This window comes from Heteronotia binoei, chromosome 5 (assembly GCF_032191835.1).
Source record: "Heteronotia binoei isolate CCM8104 ecotype False Entrance Well chromosome 5, APGP_CSIRO_Hbin_v1, whole genome shotgun sequence".
Lineage (NCBI taxonomy): Eukaryota > Metazoa > Chordata > Lepidosauria > Squamata > Gekkonidae > Heteronotia > Heteronotia binoei.
Genome location: NC_083227.1, coordinates 39,254,107 through 39,274,999, shown reverse-complemented (window position 1 = coordinate 39,274,999; position 20,893 = coordinate 39,254,107). Strand labels below are relative to the sequence as shown.

The window sequence follows — 20,893 nt, the reverse complement described above, 5'->3', positions numbered from 1 at the left end:
CTCTATTTGACCGTGCTGTGCTACAGAGTGGGACAGCCATTGCACCATGGGCTTGGGTGAGTCCTGAGGAGGCAAAAAGGAGAGCTTTGGTATTGGCCAAGCTGATGGGCTGTACAGATGGTGAGGACAGTGTCATAGTAAGTTGCTTGCAGGGAAAGAAAATGGAAGAATTTCCAATATGTGCATTGCTTGTGGTGGATCCAAAGGTTGTTCTGAACTTTCCCTTCATACCAACAACAGATGGAGATTTCCTTCCTGATGACCCACAGAAACTTGTGGAGTCTGGGCACTTTCAGTCTAAACCTATTATGATTGGTACCACCTCTGACGAAGGGTCCTTGTTTGTCTTCTTTGCATTCAATGAAAGCCTTTTGACCTGGAAGCAGCTCTTGGAAGGGCTTAACATAAGCATACACAATGCAACTGAAGACTTCATCCAATCCATTTCTCTGAGGTACAGAGAAGCAGAACCAGAAGGCCCAGCACACTATCGTTCTGCCTTGGCCCACGCCTGGGGTGATTACTTCTTTGTATGTTCAGCAAATGAAATTGCCACAGAGACTGCAAAGAGTGGAATCCCTGTGTATGCTTACACTTTCACCCATCGCAGCAATGACTCCATCTGGCCTGAATGGATAGGGTCAACCCATGGGTCTGAGGTCCCATACCTTTTGGGAACTCTGACCTTATTACTGGGATCCAATGTAACTCACACAGAGGCAGAGTTAGAGCTAATCCCCCGAGTGATGCGATACTGGGCAGAGTTTGCCAGAAGCGGGTAAGAGAACGGTTTATATATGGACATTCACCATATACAATTTATATATGGACATTCACCATTGCTGGCTCCAAAGATACAAAGGTAGCATTTCCCTCAGGTTCTTCTATCCCAGAACATGTTAGGAACTGACATTTGCTTTCAATACATGCCAGTGTCGGTTACCTGTGAGAGAAATGCCAGTCTGTTAACTAGACATAGCCTCAACTATATATATTAGTTAAATGCATTTCTTTATTAGAGACATATTTATTAGTAGTACATTTTTATTCCCCCCCAGGGACTAAAGCCAATGTACCATGTTCTCCCCTTGCTGATTTAAATCCTCTAACAACCCTGTGAGATAGGTAGGCACCTAGAGATAGAGTGAGATAGACAGACAGACAGACGGCCCAAAGGTCACCCAAGCAAATTTCATGCAAGAATAATTTGAACATGGATTTCCTGGATCCAATACTCTAACCAGTACACTGTGCTGACTTTTATGCCCTTCTTGTGGGTAATAACATTTCACTTGTAACATATGAACATTAGAGAAGCCATAGGGGAGGGATGGTGGCTCAGTGGTAGAGCATCTACTTGGTAAGCAGATGGTCCCAAGTTCAATCCCCGGCATCTCCACTAAAAAAGGGGGTCCAGGCAAGTAGGCATGAAAAACTTCCGCTGGAGAGGTTTTTCACGCCTCCCTGAAAAACCTCCCTGGAAAAACCTCCCTGGAGAGCCACTGCCAGTCTGAGTAGACAATACTGAATTTGATGGATCCTGGGGGGTCTGATTCAGTATAAGGCAGCTTCATATGTTCATGTTCATCTTGGATCAGGCCAACGGCCCATCCAGTCCAACACTCTGTGTCACACAGTGACCAAAAAAAACAGGTGCCATCAGGAGGTCCATCAGTGGGGTCTGGGCACTAGAAACCCTCCCACAGTGTCCCCCCCAGCACCAAGCACCAAGAATACAGAGCATCAGTGCCCCAGACAGAGAGTTCCAACAATACGCTGTGGCTAATAGCCACTGATGGACCTCTACTACATATGTTTATCCTGCCTTTCAATATTAAACTCCCAAGGTACCTAGTGAAAGCCTAAAAGCAATTACTTACTAAGAGGGAAGAAATAACAAGAAATCAAAAAGTTTTTAAAATTGCTTTACAGATGCAGCAGACAGCAGGTTTCTCATTAAAAACTTGAGGAAATAAAATTGGCTGGACTTGGCACTCAGACAATATTGGAGCAAGCATCTGTCACATAACTCCAGGGAAGATTTTCCATAACTGGGGCTTCCCCATAGAAAAGGCCCTGTGTTTTGGTTATTGCCTGTGTAATTTCAGAAGTCATAGTCACCTGAGTCACCACCTCTATGGAGGATCTTAAATAGCAGACATGTTAGTTTGTGGTGCCATCAGCAATGCCCACATTCTTAGATAAATGTTGACAGGGATGTAAGGTTTTCCAGATCCAATTAATGTTTCAGAGACCTTACCAAAGCATGTATTTAACTAATTGTTGTTTTTTTAATCCTGTAATCCATCTTGAGTATCAGTGAGACATATGAAGTTCGTAAATGAATAAATGCATAAACACAACATACAACACAAAACTAGCTGCTTCTCTGAATTTGTGAATCATGATGTTTTTGCCTCCTGTACAGCAATCCCACCCCTTCAGATGTCAGTGAGACAAAATGGCCACTCTACAACCCTGCAGAGCAGAACTTCTTTCACATCAGCACAGAGCCACCTCAAGTCATGAAGCCCTCACCTGCTCGGCTCTGCAGGTTTTGGAAGGAGCTCCTACCAGAGGCATCAAGGCCAAGTGAGTTGTGGCTCAGAAAGAAGGAGGAGCAGCCCAAATCCACTCTCTGAGCTAGACATTCCTCCATAACTTGTGTTTGGTTGGAATTTTGGTCACCCTAGATGGCAACACATTGCTAAGGCTATTCTGGGACTAGTTAGGATAGCAACTGAGCCTCTCTGTTTGGATTCCTGCACCAAAATTTGGCAGCACCAGCAGCATGTCAGTGTGGAAAAATTAATTAGAATGGTCCTTTGGGAAATAAAAGATATGCTGTAGTCAGTATTAAGATTCCATAATTCCTTGTGCCTGTTTCTTGACCTTTTTATTACTTTTGTGCCTATGTGACCACAAGCACCATACCTCCCAGCAGGGAGTAAGCATATAAACAATCAGTGGATGTGTATCTAGATATATCTCTTTGAAATCAAGACCCCAGACCCTAAAGATAACATTTTGCTGCTTAGATCCCCGGCAATAAAATGTGAATAGCCCTCCTTTCCTTCCTAAAATGTAAGAATGTATGTTATCCTGTTATCTGTATGTATCCTGTTATCTGCATTCGTACATCAATGACATCTCAAAACATCTGACGATGGGAACATCTCCTTCGCAAAGAATGTATTGTGAGAGGTGCTAAATGTAATTAAGTCGTAATCGAATGGTGTGACTTGTTTGTTCTTTGCCTATAAAGACTGTACAAAATTTCTGTTAGAGGTCCCACTCTGAACAGGACAGCAGAGAGTTTGTGCTCGCTGACAGTAACGAGTGGCACCTCAAGAATTCTTGATCTTATGTTTGCATGTCTTTGCTTTATTTCAGGGTTTGTTTCTTTTCTGTGTTATTGGGGAACTTAGATAAGTATTAAGTGAAGTTATTGTTTTACTTAGGACCAGCGCCAGCCCTGGCTGCTGGTCCAAAGTGTACTAGCTGATATTATAGAAGGTTATATTTAGGAATAAACTGTTACTTTGTTAAGATAGCTTTGAGTCTTTTCTTTAAGTTCAGCCAGCACCATCCTTTGAAACAGCCTTTGGTGAGTAGGGCTAAAACAGTATGAACCCCTTATATACTGCACCATCCCCTTTCCTGGTTGGAAAGCACATACCAGAGCAATAAAATTTCGTCCAACAGTCAGAGGAAGGTGCAGGACTAGTCTCCATTCTCTTTGCCATACATCTCCACACAGGCACCATTCCCCCAGTGAGGCTACAGCTCTTACAGGTAGGGCTCATGGGTTTCCACTTGTGATAGCCTCCCACAGTGGTCCTACATGATTTTTAAAAACATTTATTATTCTAGACTGCCTTTCTCCCCAGTGGAGACCCAAAGTGACTTAGGCAGTTTTCTCCTCCATTTTATCCTCACAACAAACCTATGGGGTGGGTTAGGCTCAGGATGTGAGATTAACCCAAGGCCATCCTGCAAGCTTCCATGGCAGAGTGGGTATTAGAACCTCAGACTCCTAGGTCCTTGGGGTTAGGTCTATTTAGAAAAAAACATATTTTCCTGTGATAAGACAGCACAGAAGACTAATTAGCTACACTCTGATGTCCATCAGTAGTACACACTAGAGTGGCTGACTTTGGGTTTTCAGTGCCATAAGATTAGCTTCAAAAATCTCCCAATGACTCTAGTCATTTTGGGAATGTAGACAGCTTTCAAATCTCATTCACATGCTAGGTATGAGAATGTCAGAATTCTTGCACAATAGCAGTGTTTTGTTCCCTCACAAAGCATGTTCGGCTACAGTCCAGGCTCAGACCTTTTCAGTAGCTGCCTCTGGAACACACAGCCTTTCAGCTCCCATCTTCCTTGCTTTCTTCACAGAGAGCTGTTTCAGAGAGGTTTTGCGGCAGCCAGCACCTAGGCAACGGGAGAAAACCCTGTCAATAGGGAGGTGTAAGGTGCTTTGAGATCAGTTTTTATAAATGTTGTCTTAATGTTTGTTCTATCAAATTGTTGTTATACTACTGTTACCAATTTGAGACCTCAGATGCTCATCAGAAAAGTATAAAAATATCTTAAATAAAAATCTAGTGCCTCATCTTGACTAAAGTTGGTCAGTCATGCTGTCCAGAAAGTAGCAAATCTCAGTTTGGTTAAGGGATGCCAGCCTCCAGGTGGGACATGGGGATCCCCTGGAATTATAGCTCATCTCCAGACTACATTTCCCATGTAGAACACTGATGTATTGGAGGGTGGAGTCTATGACATCATACCCCATTGAGGTCCTTCTCCCATCTCGCAAGCTTCATCCCCAGATCTCCTTGAGTTTTTACACCTGGATTTGGCACTCCTACCCCTCAGCCCTCACCAGTGACCAGAGGGTACCGGGAAACTCTAGTTTGAGTGGTAACATGATAACACATTTGTTTCTGGGTTATATGGTCTAATTCAGTGGAAGGTTCATTTTCATGGCTTTCTTTCTTGCCACAGATCAGCCTCCAAAAGATTCTGTTCTGACCAGTTCAGAAGATAAGAAGCAAAAACTGTGAATTTGGAAAAGTATGGATGGATGGATAAAAGAGGATCATATGAACTGGAAGAAAGAAGGCTAAGGGAGAATGGACAACAGAGGATATTTTAGCTTATAAGTGCATTCTTTCATGTAAACTCCATGTAGATTATATTAGTTTCTGTGGACTGATTTTGAAATATAAAATCCAATACCCAGCTTCCTCTCACCTTCTTCTCAGGCAGTCAAACTGATATTCATTCGACTAAATTAACATGGTCTCTTACCTCTTTGGCTCTGAAGCACTGTGCAGATTAAGGGATTCAATCATAAATTCCAATTCAGATGGTACAATCCTTCTGGATTCTCATTATTAATTGATTACTGTAGTGCTAAAGCTAAACCTGTGATCTTGTCTAGGTCTAGTTTCTCTAGCTGGTTCGATACAGATTGTTTAGCTTGGAAACAAGAGCTGAGAGCACAATTTAAAGAGGCCTGTCACTCCAAAGACCCAACAAAAATTAAAGCCTAATCTAAACATCAATTCTGTTACTGACCCAAATATTTCTGTGCATTTTGATACCTGATGTTAATGTGTCTGTTTCATGGTTTTATTCCTTGTGCATCTGCTAATTGCAGAGCTGCAGTGTTGTCACAGAACACACGTATTGGCAGTTCGCATTGTATTTCTAGATCAAGCAGTAATTGATATAGCCACTCTAGTTGTATTACATAATCATTAAGTGCAGCTTATTCCGCTTCACAAGTACTAGTGACCACATAGGTCTGTTTTAATGATTTCCACAATACCAATGCAACATTTATGTACACAACATACCCTGATGTGGATCTACCATCCTACCTATCACCCCAGCCTGAGTCACTGTAGGCAGTGATTTGTTGTGCCTCATTTGCTTTTAACACCATTGTATAGTTGGCAGTACCCTTAAGATATCTGAGTATCCTTTTTGCTGCAACCCAGTCCTTAACATAAGAATTTGAGCTTTTCTGACACAACATGTGTACAGCAAAACATATATCAGGTCTGGATTAACATGCAATATACAGCAATGAACTGATTAGAGATTGATTCATAGACCTGTTCTCAAATACTCTTTCATCAGGCTCGTTTTTATAACCTGTAGTCATTGGTGAGTCTACACAATGTGTATCCAGCATGTTATATTTTTCAAGGAGTTTAAATATTTTTTCTTTCTGATTTAGACTAAACCATCCTTGTGAGTCTCTGCTTATGTCAACTCCCAAATAGTGTTGTATGTTATCTAAGTGTTTCATCTTGAACAAATTTTGAGTTGACTCCATAAACCATTTCAATTGTGTGTCAGTGTGGAACAAAAAATAGATATCATTCACAAAAACTAATAAGTAACATTTTGTTCGCTCAATTGTTTTGCAGAACATACAGGGTTCAGCTATACCTTGTTCAAACCCAAAATCAATCAATGCCTTACTCAAGCACTGGTTCCATTCCCTGGCACTTTGTTTTAAGCCACATAATGCTTTGTTGAGTTTCAAAACCAAAGTTTTGTTTGAGTTTTCAAAACCTGGTATCTGTTCCATATACAATTCTTTCTCTAGATGTGCATTTAAGTAAGCAGTGGTAAAATCAAAGTGATGCACCTGCATCTTGTCTTGCCCTGCTTTACACAATGCTGCTTTTAAAGTATCTGCTTTTACAGTTGAAGCAAATACTTGATCATAGTCTTCTCCTTCTATTTGAGAAAAACCTCTAGCAACCAATCTTGCTTTTCTCTGCATTTGACCATCTGGCAGTGTTTTCACTTTGTACTCCCACCAATATCCAATAGCCTTTTTATCAACTGGCAGACAAGTAAAAGAAAACACATAATTTTCGGTTAATGAGCTGTACTCCCTCTGCATGGCCTCCTGCCAAGCAACCCTTTCCAGTCCTGGCATATTTAATACCTCTTGAAAGCTTTGTGGCTCTCTCACATAAACATGATTCACTGAGGTATTTTCAAACCCATATCTCTCAGGAGGTACACCCTTAGTACTCCTTGTTGACCTTCTAGGTACTGCTGCACTTTGTTCACCCACAGAGACACTAGTCGAAGAAGAACTTATTTCCTGTTTTACAGTAGTGGTTTGTTCCTCAGTAGTTATAGGCAGTGCAACCTGATCAGGCAAATCATTAGCATGGATTCTTTGCCACCCTTGGTGTTCACAAAAGTTAGCTGATCAGTTGAAGCTAATATTTTGGTGATAGTTAGCAAACCGATAGGCTTTCATGCCGGTTTGGTAACCCATAAAAAGAAGGGGTTTTAGATCTTGCACTTCCCTTTCTCCTTTGGGTAACTGGAACTTTGGTACGGAACACTCTTACATGATCTAGGTTGGGATTTTTGTTATATAGCATCTTATATGGAATGCTATCAATGGGTTTAGACCAGAGTCTATTGTTCACATCGCAAGCAGCTTTTAAAGCTTCTGCCCAAAAACTGATAGGTAACCCAGCATCTTTTAACTTAGAATGCATCATTGTTTGCAACGCTCCACCTTTTCATTCAGCAACCCCATTTTCCTGAGGTGTTGCTACATTAGCCACTCTATGAGATATCCCATGTATGTGCATCCACCTTTTAAATGCAGAGGACATAAACTCTCCTCCCATATCTGTTTGAATAGCACACAGATTACCCAACTGCTTTTGTACTTTTTTGTACCAGTATGTCACAGTGGTGAATAAATCTGATTTCTGCTTTAACACATACATCCAAGAAAACCTGGAGCAGTCATCAGGATTAAAGCAAATTTGCTATTGGAGTGGCTTTTGGGGTACGGACCAATCAGATCTGCATGTATTAAAGCTAGTGGCCTTGCCGACGCTATCGCTCTTGCGAGCTACAGGGAAAGCTTGTGATTTAGTGCACTTGTATACCTCACAGTCAAGGAACTGACTGCAATCTTTCACACACCCCTTCCCCACAATAGAACATGGAAACTAGCATGCCCCAATCTCCTGTGCATTAAATGTACATAATTGTCATGAGGGTTAGAATTGGTTACAGCTTTAGCTGTTCCTGATGAGTTCTCAAGAACGTAAACATTGTTCTGTAATCTCCCAACTCCCAGCACTTTCCCTCCTTTTATGACTGTACAAGTCTTGTCAGCAAAAGTGACAGTAAACCCAGCCTTATCTAAGACAGGCACACTTAGTAAATTGATCTCTAATGAGGGAACGCACAGCACCTCAGAGAAAGTGTGCTGCAAAGCTGGAAAATTTACATGCCCCTGACATAATACCTCAGAACTACGTCCATCAGCCAAACTAACATGCTGAAGATCAGAAGGCTTTTTGTCATGGAGCAAATGTTCATCTTTGCAGAAATTTTGTGATGCCCCCAAGTCTAAAATCCACACTCCTGGAGCAGCAGTAGTATCTGTCACCACCAGCGAAGCCTTGGAGCAATCCATTGAACTCTTAGACTTTCCTCCTTGCCTCCACCTGTTCTTCCCCTCAGGACAAGCATGCTTAAGAGCATCGCTGAGCCACAACAAAAACATTTCTGCACCTTTAGAGCCACCTCCGACGCCTCTCCATGCCGATTCCTGGCGTCATCAAGAGAACTGCTGGTGCTTGCTTTCGTTTTCTCCCCCAGTCTGGATCGCTGCCAAGCCTGAGTGTAACTCAACTCCTGTATCCTCTTCTCCTCCTTGAGAAGTCGACCGGTCATGTATGCCAAAGTCAGTTTGTTTGCTTCAGCTGTCTCAAGCAAAGTAATAAGCATGTTGAATTCAGCAGACAGCGAGCTGAGAATCATGTATACTTTATCTTCTTCTGGCACCATCTTCCCCCTCTGCTCTAACTGTTGGCATCATTCCACCAAAGCATTTAAATGTGCCCTTACAGACTCTCCTGGCTTCATTACTGTCCTGTATAGCCAACGAGTAATAGCAATCAGGGAGCCAGCAGTACTTTGTAATAGACTGCTTTTAGACTGTCCCAGGCAGTTTTCGCTGTGATCTTACTGGACACATGAACGAGCTGGTCGTCTCCCACACTAAGGACGATGTTAGCCAGTGCTTTCTCATTCTTTACCGCGTCCTCATCATCAAGCTGGGCTGGAGGTGCTTCGACCATCAACCACAGACCCTCTTACTTGAGGAAATGCTCCATACAAAGAGCCCACACACTATAGTTAGTGGAGGTGAGCTTCTTGAAAAGCTGGGTTGCTGAAATATCAGCCATGCTGACGTCTTCTCTGCATTGCTGTTCAAAGCCTTATGGAGCTCATCCTTTGTTGAGACTTGCTAAACACTGATGTCATCTTTTTGACACTGACTGTCATTTAGATCAGCATGATCTCAGTGGTCACTAGTCTAATGCCTTATTGAGCATTTTTATATGCTGACAGCCACTGCCGTCCTCTGTGTAGCAAACCTTGGACTTCCTTGGTAGTCTCCCCTCCAAATATTAATCAGGGATGACCCTGCTTAGCTTTTGAGATCTGAGATCAGGCTAGCCTGGGCCATCTAGGTTAGGATGTCATGATATACATGCTACATAAATGTTGCTGTGTGCTTTTCACGCCTTTTGTAGAGAGTTCACCAGTACCTTTTATCTTGACAGCCAATTAATGAAGAAAGAATAATTCTTGTCTTTTAATCACTAGTCAAGTGCCAACTATAATCTTTGTAATCTTATTAGAGCACTCAATAAGCACTATCAGATATAATCTTAGCCCATATGTGTATGATTGATTTTGTATTGAATCCTATTGAGAACCAATCACTTATCCATAGAGTCATCACATGATAAAATTATAATGAAGATAAGATGTCACTTTCCCAATACAAAGTGTCATATCGAAGAGTTACTCAGGTTTCTGAGAATCGTGTCAAAGAACATAGATGAGATTTCAGTTTGTGTCTGTATTGGGTTTCTTAAGCTTTTTAAACATTCTAAGATAGTTATTTGAAATCTGATTGGCTTTAAAACTTATTTATTCTGTCTTGCTAGAGAAATGTTCAGTGAGTTGAATTTCCTTACATACAGTCTTTCTGTGATTTTAGACTTAGCTTATTCTTACTTCTACTTTTTTATTATCCTGCCAAATAAAGATCATTAACTAGCTAAAAGTTCCTGCCTAGTTTCTTGTGCAAAGTTAAACACAGAAGTCACTTAAAACTATTATACTCAGGCTTTTTTGTAGAAAAAGCCCAGCAGGAACTCATTTGCATGTTAGGCCACACCCCCTGCCACCAAGCCAGCCGAAACTGCGTTCCTGTGTGTTCCTGCTAAAAAAAAGCCCTGATTATACTATTGTAGACAGGTAGCTATTTTACCAAGATTTATCTCTATAGACCCTTTTGAAGTCTGTGATACTACTTAGCCGATAAGGATATTGCTCACAAAATAAGCAGTTCACAAAATAAGCAACTTAGAACTAAATTTGCCAGCTACAGATTTGGAAATCCCTGAAAATGTAGGAGTGGAGTTTGGGAATGATGCGTTTTGGGGAGGAGAGGAAACTTTAATGAACAAACATGTGGACAAAGGGGACCCAGTAGATGTTATTTACATGTTCCTCATCAAAGGCTCCTAAGTAAGCTCAATAGTCACAGAGTAAAAGGACAAGTCCTCTCGTGGATCACAAGTCCCTCATGGACTCTCCAGTTCTCTTGAACCTCCAGCAGACAACAGTCCCTCTATCCTGATTCCTGCTTCTACACTACTTTGATTCCCACACTGTGCAAAACAAAAGTGTTCAGAATGAAATTCTCATAAAGGGATCAGAATGACAATATAATGGATCACAGCTCAAGAGATTGCTTCTACAAAGGATAGTATTATAATATCTTGTCGAAGGCTTCACAACCAGAGTCCATTGGTTGTTGTAGATTTTCCAGGCTATGTGGCCATGGTCCTGGCATTACGAGACCTGACATTTCACCAGCAACTGTGACTGGCATCCTCAAAATTGTAATATAATTTGTTTACAAGAAATCCATATACAACAAAAGGATTACAAATATTTATGGAATAAACAATCAGGATTGGAATTTTTTTCATTGGCGGAACAAAAGAAAAGGGGCATGATTTTTTATATTAATCAACAATTAGAGCCAAAATTGATATTTAAAGACAAGGATGGAAGATATGTGGCAGTAGAGATAATAAATGCAAAGAAAACGTTGTTATGAGGACTGTATGCACCAAATGGTGCAAAAGATGCTTTTTTCAAAGACATTACCCGACAGCTTGATGAAGTGACTTATGACCAGATATTGATGATGGGGGATTTTAAAGGAACAATACAGAACAAAATGGATAGGTCTGGTAAAAAAAGTAACAACAAGGAAGGAAAACTGCCAAAATCTTTTTTAGAACTGGTTAAACAAGAAAATTTGGAAGATATCTGGAGAAAATTCAACCCGGAAGTAAGAGACTATACTTTTTTTTTTCAGCGAGACATAATACTTCTTCCAGAATTGACATGTTATGGGGTACTAAAGATTTGGGCCTCATAACTAAAAAAGTAGAGATTTTAACAAAGATAAGTGCTGATCATAACCCAATATTATGGATTACAAAATTGCAAAAAAAAATCAAGAAGATGGAGAATAAATGAAGATTTGTTACAAAATAAACAAACAGTGACATTTCTAGAAAATGAAACAAGAGCTTTCTTCCAAATAAATGATAAAGATGATATAGAATTTAAGATGGTATGGGACGCTTATAAAGCTGTAATAATACTGATTACATTAAATAATAAGGATAAAAGAGTGAACAAAAAACAGAGACTAGACATTCAAAATAGATAAAGAAAAAAGAAGGGGAACTGAGAAAAAGGCCAGGGAAAAAGAAAATTATAAGGGAGATTACTATATTACAAACTCAAATGAGACATTTGCTGAACAAAGAAATTGAATGGAATTTGAAAAAATTGCAAAAGAAATCTTTTGAGGGTGCAAATACACCTGGAAAGTATTTAGCTTGGCAATTGAAGAAAAAGAGAGAAAGTAAAACTATTAGCAAAATTGTGACTGGTGGAAGAGAGATAGTAGATCAAGAAGGAATAAAAAGAGAATTTTTAAAGTATTATGCCGACTTATTTAAGGGTGTGAAAATAAGAAAAGAAAAGATTGAAGAGTACATGCAAAATGTCAAAATAGCACCCCTAACAGAAAATATGAAAATTTTGAATGATCCAATTGAAAAAATTTAAATTGAAGCAGCAATTAATGCAATGAAAATTGGTAAGGCGCCTGGGCCAGATGGATATACGGCTAAATTTTTAAAAAAAATTTAAAGAAGAATTAGTACCAAAATTACAAAAATTGATGAATATGATAAGAATAAAAGGGAAAATACCAAATACCTGGAAGGAAGCTGTAATTTCGTTGATACCTAAAGAAGATAGAGATGTCACGAAGGTACAGAACTATAGACCAATTTCATTATTAAATATTGATTATAAGATATACACAAGAATCTTGGCAGAACAACTTAAACAATATTTGAGGAACTTTATAAAGGAAGATCAAGCAGGATTTCTCCCTAAAAGACAAATAAGAGATAATATAAGAACAGTTGTTAATATTGTAGAATATTATGAAAAACATCCAGAAAAAGAGGTTGCATTATTCTTTGTGGATGCAGAGAAAGCTTTTGATAATTTGAATTGGGACTTTATGTTTGCAGTTATGGAAAAGATAGAACTTGGAGAGCACTTTATAAGAATGATAAAAGCAATTTATATGGAACAAAGTGCAAAGTTGTGTATAAATGCAGATCTTACAGATAATATGATGATTAGTAAAGGTACAAGACAAGGTTGCCCGCTTTCACCATTGTTGTTTATTATGACTCTTGAAATTTTACTGATACAAGTACAAGATGATAAAGAAATAGAAGGGCTAAAAATCAGAGGATCTATTTATAAATATAGAGCATTTGCTGATGACATAATGTTCATAACTGAAAATCCTGTACAAGTAACACCTTTGTTGTTAGCTAAGATACAAGAATATGGAGAATTGGCGGGATTTTATGTTAATAAAGAAAAGTCAAAACTTTTATGTAAAAATATACAAGCAAACAAACAAAAGGAATTGCAGAAATTGAAGGGATGTGAAGTTGCTTCCAAAGTAAAATATTTGGGCTTGGAGATAACAATGAAGAATATTGATTTGTTTAAAAATAACTATGAAAAGCTATGGCATAAGATGGATGAAGATTTGCTGAAATGGAATAAACTTAATTTGACATTGCTGGGCAGAATAGCTGCAATTAAGATGAACATTTTGCCGAGAATAATGTATTTGTTTCAAACTATTCCGATTGTGAAAGATAGTAAACAATTCAATAAATGGCCAAGGAAGATTTCAGAATTTGTTTGGGCTGGGAAGAAACCAAGGATTAAAATGAAAATTTTAACAGATGCTAAAGAGAGAGGAGGATTCCAGCTACCAGACTTAAGAATATATCATGATGCAGTTTGCTTAGTATGGATAAAAGATTGGGTGACGCTGTCAAATAAAAAGCTTTTAATGTTGGAAGGTCATGGAAATAAATTCGGCTGGCACGCTTACATGTACTATGGGAAGAAAAAATGGATGGTTTTTTCTCTCACCATTATATAAGAAATAATCTGTTAAATATATGGATGAAGTATAAGAAGTATGGTGATGAGAGAAAGCCATTATGGATAGTGCCAGAAGACGTGATAAAAATAACAGCTAAGACCGGCGAAGAAAGAGGGTTGTCATACAATCAATTATTAAAAATACAAAGTGGTAAAATAGAATTGAAATCCATGGAGAAGTTGAATAACAAATATGACTGGTTTCAAATGCAACAAATAGCTTGGTGGAAAATGATATCAAAGCTGAAGGAATAAGATGAGAGAAAGCAGAAATGGAGAAAGCTCTGCTTGGAGATAATGAAAAATTAATTTCAAAAATATATATGGTCTACGGAAGATGAAGTAGTAAAATCTCAAATGATTAAATGGGCAATCAATGTAAATAAAGAAATACAGATGGAAACATGGGAATATCTTTGGAAGAACTCTATGAAACTTTCAACATGTCAGAGTATTAAAGAGAACTGTTTTAAAATGATGTACAGATGGTATATGACTCCTAAAAAGTTGGCAAAGATGAACAATAAGATGCCAGATAGATGTTGGAAATGTAAAAAACATGAAGGTTCTTTCTACCATATGTGGTGGACTTGTGAAAGAGCAAAAAAGTATTGGCAGATGATTCAACAAGAAATTTCTAGGATCTTGGGATATGAATTTAAGAAAGTTGCAGAGACATTTCTGTTGGGATTACAAATGGAAACATTTCCGAAAGAAGATAGAACTTTGATTTGGTACTTGCTTTCAGTGGCTAGGACACTGTATGCGCAGTTTCAGTTTGCTTTATTACGGTCCATGACCAAATACATAGCATAATGCCTGTATGCGCAGTTATGGAAGCAAGAAAAAATACCAGAAAAATAGGATTGGATTACAAAAGTTATAGCATGGAGTGAGATGGATAAACTAACAAGAATCTTAAGAGACTATGATTTGGAAGTTTATAGAAAGGAGTGGAAAAAGTTTAGAGGTTATGTAGAAAAACAATGGAAAATAAAAGGACATTGGACAATTTTTTAATAATGATTCAGTATTAGAAAAAAGAAGAAATATGAATCTAGGTTTATATGGTTTATATGGTTTAAGGGTACCTTTAAGTGTTAGCATTTTAAGTTTATAACATCGGCGGGAGTCAAGTAACGGGGGGAGGGGGATTTAGAAAATAGCATATGGGAAAGATTTAAAAAAAGTTATTAATGGATATTTTTACCATATGTTATTAATAAAATTCTTTAAACACAAAAAATGAACAACTGAAGAAAAACAGTCTCCCACACAAAAGATGTTTTTGCCATATATCAAAGGAATCACGGATCAGATGGGAAAACTTATAAAGAAACATAACCTACAAACAGTGTTCAGACCCACCAGAAAAATACATCAGATGCTACGATCAGCAAAAGATAGAAGAGACCCCTTCGCTTCTGCAGGAGTATACCACATACCCTGCAGTTGTGGACAGGTTTACATCGGGACCACACAATGTAGCATCCAGAAAAGAATAAAAGAACATGAAAGACACTGCAGGTTTGGCCAACCTGAAGAATCAGCAGTGGCTGAACATAGCCTAACTCAAACAGAACACAGTATCTTATTCCTAGACACTGTAATGCTAGACAACACATCCAATTACCATGTTAGATTACGCAGAGAAGCCATTGAAATCCATAAACACAATTTCAACAGGAAGAAAGAAAGTTTAAAAATGAGTAGGGCATGGTTTCCAATCCTGAAAAACACAAAATGCCCTACAGCTTACAACAGCACTATAGATAACAGTAGAATTTCACTAGCCAATCCATATACAAAAGAAACCCTTCAAGTAAGCTCCTCCATTAGCATGTCACAGCCCAGGAAACTCCTACAGGATAATGGCTCATTCCTACCCCACCTGCCTGAGTAGATATAAATTACCTCTCTACCAACATCTTCTCAATTTGACCCAGAGAGAACTCCAGTTTTCTGGGTTAAACCTCTGAGGATGCCAGTCACAGTTGCTGGCGAAACATTAGGTCTCACAATGCCAAGACCACGGCCACATAGCCCAGAAAATGTACAACAACCAATAGGTTTATAGTATGTGAAGTTGCATCTATATCAAATACTATTATCGTTTGCTGTGTTTATGGTATGCATCATCACCACCTACCTTTTTCCTGCAATTCAATATCTTTTTTACTTTGTAACCCTCTCTTTATTGTGGTATGTGTAACTTCAGACAGCTATTTGTTGTCTTAAGACAGTTTTTCTTTTTTTAAAACAAAAATGCTTGCATTGTTTTCCAGTTCTTCTGTCCTGGCTCCAGGACATTGTTTTGCTTGTTTGAGATCTTTGCTGTTTAACTGAAGTGATTTTATAATTTTGTAATCCACTTTGAGTTTCAGAGAGAAAGTTGGGTGATAAATTAAAGTAGTAGCAGCAGCAGCAGTTCAAAGTGGATTACAAACCTCCAAGTGGATTTTGAGACTCAAGATTTGTTCTCTGGCTGGCTAAACAGGCTTTCCATTGGAAATGGCAGAGATTCAACCTGGATCCTTCTGCATGCAAAGCAGGTGTTCTGACATTAAGCTACAGGTGGCCGCTCACCAAATTCTTCTCTTTGCGGAAAAGAGTGTCAAAGGTCTTTTATCTTGTCCAGAGACCTTTTATTCCCGCCCATGCACATTCTCTCATGTTTGGCAATATTGTTCCTGGGCCTTCCAGGAAATCTCCACCTCCACCCTACCCCATCTGACCTGTTATCGATGAAAATGTGTTTCAGTTGTCTCTTCACAGGAATATCACAGCTAGCACACTTTATGCAGCACACTCCTCCCACTGGGTATGGCAAAGGCTGTTGAGTAATTTCTTTGACAATAAATAATGCTGGTTTCTTGCTTCCTCCTCATGTTACAGATAAGTGAATTGATGCATACAGAGCTGAACAGAAACCACTGTTGAAGGAGAAGGAGGCAAGAGAGGGGTGAGTCTGCTGTTTTAAAGAACCCTTTGCAACAGATGATAGGAAAGAGAAGAGGGGAGGGATTCTTGTTGTCTGGGAGACTAAATCTCAGCATATTCTGCTCCAAACAAGTAGACTTGTTCTCTCTGCCGAGTTGCTAACTGTTTTGTTCATGAAGATAGATCCAGGTGGGCAACTGTGTTGGTCTGAAGCAATTGAATAAACTTTGTGTGCAGTGACACCTTTAAGACCAACAGAAGTTTATTCAAGGTACGAGCTTTCACGTGCGTGCATATTTCCTGAGATACATAGAAATGGAAGCTAATGTTTCATATATATACAGGCAGATGCCTCTACGTAGGTGAATTGCAAATTAGCATACAACTTATTGAAGATCTTTTGACATATTGCTAAAGGTGCCACTGGACTCAAACTTTGTTCATTTACTCATGGACATTGATTCCTGTAACCTCCTGGTTAGCAACTACCAACTAGGGACAATTAGTGCAGCGAGAATTTTCATTCATGCTAAGATCACTACATGTTTCACATCTAAATACTGTAAATATATCAAACTGGAACACCCCACTTAGATTCTGAAGTGGTACAGTCACTCATAGCCCCTCTGCGTTCTAGCTCTCCATTCTATGGAACGTGCAGACAAGACCAGGCTATTGTAGTTTGGTCACAGCATAAGAATACAAGAGTCACTAGAAAAGACAATAGTGCTAGGAAAAGTTGAAAGCAGTAGGAAAAGAGGAAGACCCAACGTAAGGAGTCCCAAGATGACTCTTATCAAGGAATCTGCAACCCTCAGTTTTCAAGTCCCAAGTAAAGTTAATAACAATAGGGTGTTTTGGAGATCAGTTCATAAGATGACCATAAGTCAGAAGTGACTTGAAAGATTTAATACCTGTACACCAGACCTAAGTCCTCATTTAAATGTGATGCTGCCTGAAGTGAAAACTGACTCAAATGGGAGTTTGTGACCACAACAGAGACATCACTGGGTTGTTTGTCCTCTCTTGCATGTTTGTGGGAAGAGGTTTTTTGCTTCTGCACAACACTTTGGTGCTTCCGTGCACCTCTCAGGTTTTCTTTCCTGTGACTGAGCGGGTCTGGATACCTCATACACATAGGTACTAATTGTAAACCACCTTGAGCAGGACTCTGCTGAGGGAACATAGAAATCTCCTAAATAAATAAATTCTACCGTTAACACATAGGATGTATGCCAATTCAGCTATACATATAATATTTCCGCAGGGCCTGTAAGGGACAGTTCCGCAGGGCCTGTAAGACAGCACTCTTCCACCAGTCATTTGCAAACTAGATTGCCGGCCACTACAGTTTTCAGGCAACATATGGACCACCTCTTGCAATCTGTTTCATAGCAGCAGCGGAGAGAACTATCTAAGATCTGCTTTACAGAGAACATTAATCTGAAACTTAAGATCATAGCACCGAAATGTAAATTTTTGTATGTTTTTAACTGTTTTATGGTTTTATGTCCTATTATATATTTATACTCATGCATATGCACGACTTTGTAAGCCGTCCTGAGCCAGCTTCGGCAAGGAGGGCAGGATATAAATGGAATTAAATAAATAAATAAATATTGGCCTTTGTTCATCAGACTCATGAGATATCTGGCCCTCAGAACCAAGGGGAAAATAGAATGGTGAAATGGCCTGTTTCTTTTTTTTCTCTTTTTTTGAGATGGGTGGTAACTTCTTCTGGGATCCTTCCCTTTCAGGTGCTGCAATGACTAGACGCTTCTTTTGGATGAGATTCCTGCTCCTCTCCCTTCTGGAACTCAAGTCTTCTGCTAAAGGTGAAATTATAGTAGTCACCAGCAGTGGCCCTATCCAGGGGAAACATGTCCCAGCTGGCTCAAGAAACGTCACAGCTTATCTGGGCATCCCCTATGCAGAACCCCCCGTGGGGAAATTGCGTTTCCAGAAGCCTGTTCCCCATAAGCCATGGAGACACATCCTGGAAACCACCAGCTTTGGAAATTCATGCCCTCAAATAGCTATTTCAGGCACTCCTGGTGCCTCCATATTTAATGTCACCACACCCCATTCGGAGGACTGTCTCTTCCTCAATGTCTGGGTGCCCCATCCCCAGCCTTCCACACCCGCTGCAGTCCTTGTCTGGATCCATGGTGGCGGATTTTTTATTGGCTCAACTTCCCTGGTCATATATAATGGGGCATTCCTAGCTGCTACCGAGAATGTTATTGTGATCTCCATGAATTACCGTCTGGGAGCTCTAGGCTTCCTTTCATTACCACCAGCTGCCCCAGGAAATGTGGGCTTGTTCGACCAGCAGTTGGCCCTAAGATGGGTGAGGGAGAATGCAGCTGCTTTTGGAGGAGACCCGATTCAGATAACCATTTTTGGTGAAAGTTCTGGAGGAACGGCTGTCAATTATCACCTCCTCTCACCAGGGAGTCAGTCTCTATTTGATCGTGCTGTGCTGCAGAGTGGGACGGCCATTGCACCCTGGACTTGGGAGAGTCCTGAGGAGGCAAAGAGGAGAGCTTTGGTCTTGGCCAAGCTGATGGGCTGTACAGAAGGTGAAGACAGTGCCATAGTGAAGTGCTTGCAGGAAAAGAAAATGGAAGAATTTCCAAAATATACATTCGTGGTTGTGGATCCCAAGGTTGTTCTGGAGTTTCCCTTCATGCCAACAACAGATGGAGATTTCCTTCCTGATGACCCACAGAAACTTGTGGAGTCTGGGCACTTTCAGTCTAAGCCTATTATGATTGGTACCACCTCTGATGAAGGTTCTGTATATATCTTCTTTGCTGCTCCTTACTTACATACATTCAATGAAAGCCTTTTGACCTGGGAGCAGCTCTTGGAGGGGCTAAAATTGAATGTACACAATGCAACTGAAGACTTCATCCAATCCATTGCTCAGAGGTACAGCGAAGCAGAACCAGAAGGCCCAGCACGTTATCGTTCTGCCTTGTCCCAGGCCTTGGGTGATCATTCCTTTGTATGTCCAGCAAACAGAATTGCCACAGAGACTGCAAAGAGTGGAATCCCTGTGTATGCTTACACTTTCACCCATCGTAGCAGTGGCTCCGTTTGGCCTGAATGGATGGGGTCTACCCATGGATCTGAGGTCCCTTACATTTTTGGAACTCTGACATTGTTACCGGGAACCAATGTAACTCACACAGAGGCAGAATTAGAGCTAATCCCCCAAGTGATGCGATACTGGGCGGAGTTTGCCAGAACCGGGTAAGAGAACTGCTTATTTAAGGATGTTCAGCATTCCTGGCTCAGAAGGTAGCACTTCCCTAAGTTTTTATCACAGAACATGTTAGGAACTTGCATCAGCTTTCAAGAGAGTTGCCAAGTCTGACTCAAGAAATATCTGGGGACTTTGGGGGCAGAGCCAGGAGCAAGGGTGTGACAAGCACAATTGAACTCCGAAATGCATTCTGGCCATCACATTTAAAGGAACTATGCTCCTTTTAAATGCCTTCCCACCATTTGGAATAATGAAGGATAAGGGCGTCTTCTTTCGGGCCCCCTTGGTCCACTTTTTCTGAAACTTGGAGGATGTTTTGTGGAGCAGTACTGGATGTTATGCTGCAAGTTTGTGCCTCTACCTGAAAAAACAGCTCCCCTAGAGTCCCAGATACCCACATATCAATTTTCCATTATACCCTATGGGAATCGGTCTGCATACGGAATAATTGAGTGCTGTCACGAGCTGGGGCCAGGCCAGGCGAAGTCCAGGGGCAGTCCAAGGTCTGTAACCGGTGAGCAAGAGTGTCCAAGGTGCCAAAGCCAAATCGTTGTCCAGGTATCGTAGGTCAGAGGTTCAGAAGCCGTAGTCAGGGGGTCCAGAAGTCAAGCCAAGGTCAGGAGGTCCAAAGTCAAAAGCCGAAGTGGATGCTAGGACGTCAGGTAGATGACTAGTTGCTTCCACAAAGCCTCCTCCCAAAGCCTACAGCTATATAGCCCTCTGCTGGCTGTTGCCCATTTGGGCTAATTGCTGGCTCAGAGAGGCAGCCAGGATCCTGTTGCAACTCAAGCATCCTTGCTCTTAGAAGGGCCAGAATCCTCTCAAAACTCAGGGCTCAGGGAGCGTCTTGCTTGTGAGCGTGCCGCCCTCCTCCGATCCCTGAGGTCCTGACGGAGGCGGTCACGCACACGCACCACCCGAGAGGGCGAGGCAGGGGGGCTGGGATCTTCTCCAGCAGGAGGCAGGGGCACTGGTGCAGGTGGCAGGGGCACAGTTTCTGCTGCAGGCTCAACTTCCTCT

General features: G+C 40.5%; 2 protein-coding genes across 6 annotated transcripts in view; both read left to right on the top strand.

Moving 5' to 3' along the window:
* Positions 1-4,618, top strand: LOC132572312 (acetylcholinesterase-like). Its single transcript, XM_060239220.1, has 2 exons — positions 1-778; positions 2,429-4,618. The coding sequence occupies exons 1-2, from the start codon at positions 105-107 to the stop codon at positions 2,640-2,642; spliced, it is 888 nt and encodes a 295-aa protein (XP_060095203.1). The 5' UTR covers positions 1-104; the 3' UTR covers positions 2,643-4,618.
* An 11,901-nt stretch (positions 4,619-16,519) lies between these two features.
* Positions 16,520-20,893, top strand: part of LOC132572311 (cholinesterase-like) — a 77,510-nt gene continuing 73,136 nt past the window's right edge. For 2 of the 5 annotated variants that reach the window (XM_060239218.1, XM_060239215.1), the window contains exon 1: positions 16,531-16,624. Coding sequence is in view for 1 of the 5 variants with exons in the window: in XM_060239219.1 (XP_060095202.1) it covers positions 18,368-19,860 (1,493 nt within the window). In the remaining 4 variants the exon portion in view is untranslated. Of the gene's footprint in view, positions 16,625-18,359; positions 19,861-20,893 lie in introns of all 5 variants that reach the window. The other 3 variants (XM_060239219.1, XR_009555424.1, XM_060239216.1) reach the window with 3 other exon arrangements.